This window comes from Schistosoma mansoni, assembly GCF_000237925.1.
Source record: "Schistosoma mansoni, WGS project CABG00000000 data, supercontig 0154, strain Puerto Rico, whole genome shotgun sequence".
Lineage (NCBI taxonomy): Eukaryota > Metazoa > Platyhelminthes > Trematoda > Strigeidida > Schistosomatidae > Schistosoma > Schistosoma mansoni.
Genome location: NW_017386049.1, coordinates 404,689 through 411,649, shown reverse-complemented (window position 1 = coordinate 411,649; position 6,961 = coordinate 404,689). Strand labels below are relative to the sequence as shown.

The window sequence follows — 6,961 nt, the reverse complement described above, 5'->3', positions numbered from 1 at the left end:
AGGGTCACACACCGAAGAGTGAAATACCAGGCACGCTATCATCCATCGGAGTTAAGATTTCTCCGAATATGGAATATTCTCCCAGCCGAAGCAACCACAGCCCCATCAGCGGATCGATTTCGGAGGAGACTTGACAGACAAGTACTCACCAGTGGATCTCCATCTCTCCCCTGAGTCAGCTATGTCTGATGCTTGTCCCATAATTTACCACGATTACCATCACCGAAAATCAGTAAAGACCTCCCAACTTACTTATCAACATCTCCGACTCCCCTATTATTTTTAATTCCGTCTTCTCACATTGTCTTCATTCTTAAATGGCTATAAATATGCAACAGGTAATCACAGGTTGATAACACACTTAACACGTGACATGTTCATAATCAAAGCGTACTGATTCAGTCAAATCAGAAATGAAGAGGTTCGAAAATATGTTTGGAAAGCCATCGATCTGTCGGGAAGCGTTTCAAGCTGGACGACAGCTGCAGGGAATGAGTAGTACGGCGTAGCCACTTGTGCTCCGATGTGTATGTTTGACCAAGTGCCTTCACCTAGGTGTGTTCAGTAAAGCTGATGAGGTCAGGATTAATTTCAAACACTTATAAAACTATTTATTTTGGTGAATTTTTCACCACTATGGTTAGCTTATTTATTCGCGAGACAATTAACTCTTGGTACTTGAATTACCACTTCGTCATTTGAACATTAAAAACCTAACAGCTTCCTTTCTAGCAATCTGATAGCTGCCGGTATCTAGATTCTCTACTGCCCTGAGACAAACGGAATCACACAACTATAAGATATACAAATCTACAAACAACTAACAAACTGAATGAAATTGTTGCGGTCGAGTGGCTAGACTACCACTCCCAGAACAAAACGAAACTCATGGAACTGTACTGATGCAACGAGAGGGAGTGCAAAGAAATCAGTCGGTATATACAAGCTCGAGACAAAGATATTGATTATCGGATTCACTATTTCTGACCAATCAAATCGCAGCCTTGAGAGACAAACGCAAAATAACGTTTGTAGGAATTTAAAGCCTTCACTTTGTTGTCGTGGTTGAAATAACGTACCTATTTAAAAACTCTCACTTCTATTTCTTCATTATTCAAATATGTTTCGCCTTGAAATTGTCTGCAAGTTATTCCACTTTATGCGTTTGCCAAACGAAGAAGTAAGTCCTTGTGGATGTACAATTCTGCTTACGTTCTTTAGTTTATTATCACCAGAAATACGTCATGTCTGTGTTTATATTTTATATTGTCCTGTCTTTTAAATGCTTTGCTGGAACCAGGTTGTCGTCATTCTTTGCTTTTTCAAGCTCATGTTTCATGCTAGTGACTATAATGTAGTTTGTTTTCTTCCTGTCCCCAAAATATCTTGAAAAATATCATCTTATCGAAAATTTCATTCTGGGTAACAGGATTTTAAACCATTTGTTTCCCTGTTTGACCCTCTCTTTTACCTTCTGTGGGGGCAGCTATCATTATTTACGACTACATCATTATTTTTGTAAATGATGTATTTTGATCCATCACAGTTATCTGATAAGCCTGACGTGATATGAACACACAACCTTCCAACCTAGAGTCAAATATAGGGCCATTAAACTGTAGTTGGCTCACTCGCCTCCGTTCCTCTTCACTTTGCTTTCCCCACTTCGTTTCTCTAATTGTCTGGTCAGATCAATAAGTGTATGAAATGAATTTACTCAAAATCCATTTTCGTATCTGGTTTATTTAGTTTCATCATTCACTAAAGCGACTCGAGTCCATTACTATATATGAGGGTTGACGGCATTTATATTTTGATAACAATCAGCCTACGATCTAACTGGAGTCAGTTACAGGGCCACCAAACTTCTCTTTTAGCTTGGTAATGGCAAAGCGACATAAATAATTTCAGTTGCATTTAGCAAGGGAATGAATCAATTCCATGCTCTACTAATTCGTTGTACTAAGATAATTAAAAGCCTGTGGAGTACTCAACAAATTTTAATGCGTAGTCCGGCTTTCTCCTAGTCCTCTTTCTTTCTTGTCTGTAGTCATTGAATCCTACTTGATTTTCGGGCTTATTGAGTTCATGTTAATTGTCACTGCACCCAGACGTGTTGCATCACTAAGTATCAAATGAATACACTTTTATTCCCCGTTTCACAACTTGGTGTCTGAATAGGTAATAAATAAATTGTCTACTAGTACATTGAGAAAGCTTCATAATAATGTGTCACAAAACTTATGCTTTATTGTAAATTCATGCCGATATTCTATTGTTTGTTCCCTGTTTTTACTTTTCATGATATATGATTGACTTGTGGTCACATACTACCCGTACGACATAACATTGATTGATTTATTTGTTCATCTTTATATAGATATATGGATACTACACAGGTAATTATATGATTCCAAATGCGAATTCAAATATAAACCCATCACTTATTTATCTTGTGGTATTTAGGATTTTTAGGCCAGTCTTTATTGTATAGTCCATCACCATAGCAAATAGATACCTTTTATTTTTAGGTTTAAAAACCCTATCACACAAAGGATTTATAGATTGTAACTTAGTTCAGAGGACTGGAACATTTATTAGTAGATCGGACTATGCCTTCCAATAGTATTAAACTGAGCTTGAATTTCTGTTTATGAATGTTTTACATGATCTAAACGTTAGTGAGCTAGATTAGCTTTCAGAATCATAAAAAATATCCTGTGATTATCGTATATTAACTGTAGATTGTTTAATGTAATAAATATAAAAACCATGCTTCTAGCAAATTTTAGTAACCTAAAATATAAACACGAATCTCAGTACACTAACCACGGACAAAATATAATTATAATGTATAACCTTATACTTAACAGTTCAAAAGTTTAGTTCATTTTCATCGAAACCTAAACCCAGTCACTATCATAATTGTTTGCTGGTAAATATTTGATAGGTCGACAAGAATAAATTATTATGGACTGTAAATATGTTTGGTAATATACTCTTAGTTTGCGAAATTTTACAGGCGCATTATCTGTCATTTTCCTATGAAACTAAACTCTTTCGCTTTGCTTTGTTTAAACAAATTACAGATGGAAGTATTTTCTAAACCAACATTATTCACTCGAGTCTTCGCTCTTTCAATAAGAAATATGAGTTCTACAAATCAACAACCAAAGCATAAAATTCTTATCGTAGGTGGAGGTGCAGGTGGTTGTGCAATGGCTAATCGTTTATGTAAACATTTTGAAAAGAATGAAGTTGCTGTTATAGAGCCCTCTGCAGTAAGTAATTTTTAAATTGTATTAAAAATCCTTTGTGGGAGATCACTACTTTTATACCATGCTGACATTTTTATCTTAATAATTTCGTCTGATTGTCCTGTTATTATACGGTAACGTGTGTTGATGGACTTCCATGTCGGGTCTCACGTTTATTGTAACTGGTTTTATAATCATTGTAAAATTCCTGTATGATTTCGGTCTTGTTCTTTTTAAAACTTCTTGAGCTAAGAATATTCTACAAATATATGTATTCTTATTCGTTCACACTGCCGTATAAGTAGCATCAAAACTGAGCATAACCATTTCATAAGTATTACCATTTTCAAACAGTATTTTTGACTTACATACATTCTATAATTGTGATTTTAGTAGTGGACTGAGCCATATTGGTAGGTGTAAACTACCTGGTTGGGATTCGCGAGATGATAGCAACCGATGGTTAGAGACCTTGTATGACATGGCTCAAAATTGTTTGCAATGGCGAAGGTGCATCCACTCTTTGTGTTCTACCGAATTCTAATTCTCTGAATTCCTCATGTCCCTATCCTTTTTCTCTTTTCAAATTTATTTCACTGTATTATACTCTATTAATAACATCTTCAAACCCTAATCTTTCACATGATGCTTATACTCTTACTACTTCTACCACTATGGGATCTGAATCGACAGCTGAATCTCTGTGTTAATGTGGTATGGCAGCTCGAACTGATGTACGTACGTACGAAGTTCTACGCTGTAACTGACTGACTGACTGATTTTAGTAGCCCTCATGCTGTACATTATCTGGCACCCAAGGTGAATAAAGAGGACAGAGAGGTCAGTTTGTACCACTCATGAAAAGCAGAAAACTGATTCCAAACTAATGGTGTGCTTAGGCTCCACGATTCTAAGCGAATGACTGGGTTATGAACTTAATTTCGGTCACCAGTTACAATAAGACAACGTTAGACGTGGATTCACTGACGTATGAATTACACCTCCAAGTCAGAGGCTTGCGAAGTGGCTCCCTTGGTAAAATACCTGGTTCGCCTTGGAAGATTATACACTATTCCAACCCACAGATCCTTTTATGTGTGGCATATGGTAGTTTTGGTGCCTAGTTGTACCTGATTTTGCATGGATTCGATAAAAAGTAACGCCACAGGATAAAGTTCTTTTGTTGACTTATTAGCTTTCAGTCTATCGCAAACAACTGGAGAAATTTCTAAAATTCCTGGAATTTAATGACTAGATGATTTCTCAGACATGAGTGAAAATGATACTCAATTGCCCCCGTCGATGTAATTGTGGTTTTTCATTTTTCATGAAAGATAGAACATACTTTTTGGAGGATTAGTATCCTGACCATTTTCCTGTTTCTACGTCAGCCTTTACTATTCCATATTCTTGTTCTTCGGGGTATCTCTATATTATTATTTTTTTTTCTATTGTTTTTATTATTCAGACTCATTATTATCAACCTTTATGGACACTTGTTGGTGCTGGCATTAAACCTTTAAAAGAATCAGTCCAACCTTTAGAAAAAGTTTTAACATCAAAAGCCAAATTGTATAAGGATAAAATTACACATATTGAACCAAAAGAATCTTATGTTGTATTATCAAATGGAGATAAAGTAAGTGTTTTTATAAAACAAATTTTTATATGAAAAAAGTAATACAAAATGCATATTGTTCCCTCCACTGTTTTGTTTTTCTTTTATTGAATATGATGCAACAATTATATATGACTAATAAAGTAAGATTTCGAGGAACTTTCGGATGTCTACTTGTAATTTCCGCAAGGCAATGGAGCATCGTGAGATGATGCAGTCACATGGTAGCCGGTGATCAACGATTGATTCACACGCTGTTTGTTCCTTAGGGTCATCCTGAAGTCAGCTCATGTGCACCATTGGTTTGGAATGAGGGTTTTCCAACTCCCCTAGGTGAACTTTCCGTGTCCATCAACCCGGTTACAGCACCGGACACTCGCTTTTCGTCCTCTCAATTTCGTAAACAACAGTAATGCCACTGTGAGAAGGCAGTGAGTAGGACTTGTGTGGCAGAGGCTATATGCGCGTGGCCATGTGAGAGCATTTGGAGAGGGAGAGCGAACTCTCCCCACTTTTGGCCGTACCAGGGCATTTGGGGGAACACACATCATGAGGCCTCGCCGAGATGTGTGTGCCTTACTTATCTATTTTTTAAATATAAGAAATGTGAAATGAAATTTCTGTTCTAATAAAGTATTGGTAATTTATACTTAGTTATATACAGTTTTTAACGATGGTGGAGATTTGTAGCTAGAGTGGGTGATTTCGACAGAGTTTTGTTGTCTAAGCTAGATGATTTGGCTATGAAGTCTTCATCGTTCTTCTGTACGACGTCATCCGCACAAAATTCCATCTAATGCTCTATGGCCAGACCATCAAGCCCAGAGAACAAAACTTCACCATAATTTTTTAATATTTTGCAAAGTTTACTTTCATTTCTTAACTTACAAAAAAATATGTAGGCTAATAATATTAAGATTGGTAAAATTTTCAAAGAGTTGTCTGAATTCTTGCGTTATTAACAACATATTTGTTTCACTGTCCTTGACAATTATTAAGATTTCATTCAGATATTGACCTTTTCTCTACGTTATCTTTTTTGTTTGATCACTCTGTAGTATGAATTTATATGATATATTTGAATGGAATATATTAAGTTCTTTATTATCTCGCTGAGCCTATCAACTTTTGATAGGCTCAGCAAGACTTTTAGTTTGAGCCATGTTGGCAGATCCAGACTACTTGGTTGGGGTCCGCACGAATATCGTAACCAATGGTTGGAGAATCTGAGTGACATGGCTCAGAATCGATCACAATGACGTAGGTGTGTACACTCTTTATCTTGCCTTAAACTTTGAGATTAAAATTGCTTTATATCTTTCTTTCTTCCTGTACTATATCTTTATATACAACCTTTCTTTTATATATTACCACCACTAAATGAACTACTTCTATGAATTCGGTGTTCATCTTGTTGTGCTAACGAGATATGGCAACTTGGACCGATGCATATATGTGCCTGGTCCTATATTGTAGCTGACTGACTGACTATCAACATTTAAAATGTTAGTTGATCTCTTATGGTCTGATTTTAGTTAAAATTGCCTAAAATCTTCACTTATCACATGTATTGACTTAATAAATATTTTAAATCATATGTTACGCTCTGCATGCACTGCTTTCTGCATAGTTTTTGACCTAGTTATTTTTCAAGTGTTATTCTGTTCTTAAATTTTAACTAAGATTTAACAAATATTGTTGCTAATCAGTATGTAAATTGTTAGTATTGTGTTGGTACTGTTGAGGTCAGTCAGTCACAACATAGAACTTCGTACGTACGTACATCAGTTCGTGTTGCCATACCACATTAGCACAGAGATTCAGTTGTTGATTCAAATCCCATAGTGATAGAAGTAGTAAGAGTATAAGCATCATGTGAAAGATTAGGGTTTGAAGATGTTATTGAAGGAGTATTATCCAATGAAATAAATTTGGAGAGAGAAAAAAGATAGAGGCATGAAGAATTCAGAAGATTAGAATTTGGCAGAACACAAAGAGTGGATGCACTTTCGCCATGTCTTCCATGGTCTGTAACCATCGATTGCTATCATCCTGCAGATCCCAACCAGATAGTCTACACCTACCA

At 36.0% G+C, this 6,961-nt stretch overlaps 1 protein-coding gene across 2 annotated transcripts in view; it reads left to right on the top strand.

The window, feature by feature from the left end:
• Positions 1-999: 999 nt before the first annotated feature.
• The window catches only part of Smp_062070.1 (sulfide quinone reductase, putative), a gene marked incomplete at its 3' end in the record, with an annotated part of 34,476 nt that continues 28,514 nt past the window's right edge, over positions 1,000-6,961 (top strand). The window contains exons 1-4 of one of the 2 annotated variants that reach the window (XM_018798376.1): positions 1,000-1,180; positions 2,381-2,399; positions 3,090-3,281; positions 4,726-4,896. In XM_018798376.1, the coding sequence (XP_018646705.1) occupies positions 2,385-2,399; positions 3,090-3,281; positions 4,726-4,896 (378 nt within the window). In that variant the 5' untranslated portion in view covers positions 1,000-1,180; positions 2,381-2,384. The remainder of the gene's footprint in view (positions 1,181-2,380; positions 2,400-3,089; positions 3,282-4,725; positions 4,897-6,961) is intronic. The other variant, XM_018798364.1, reaches the window with a different exon arrangement.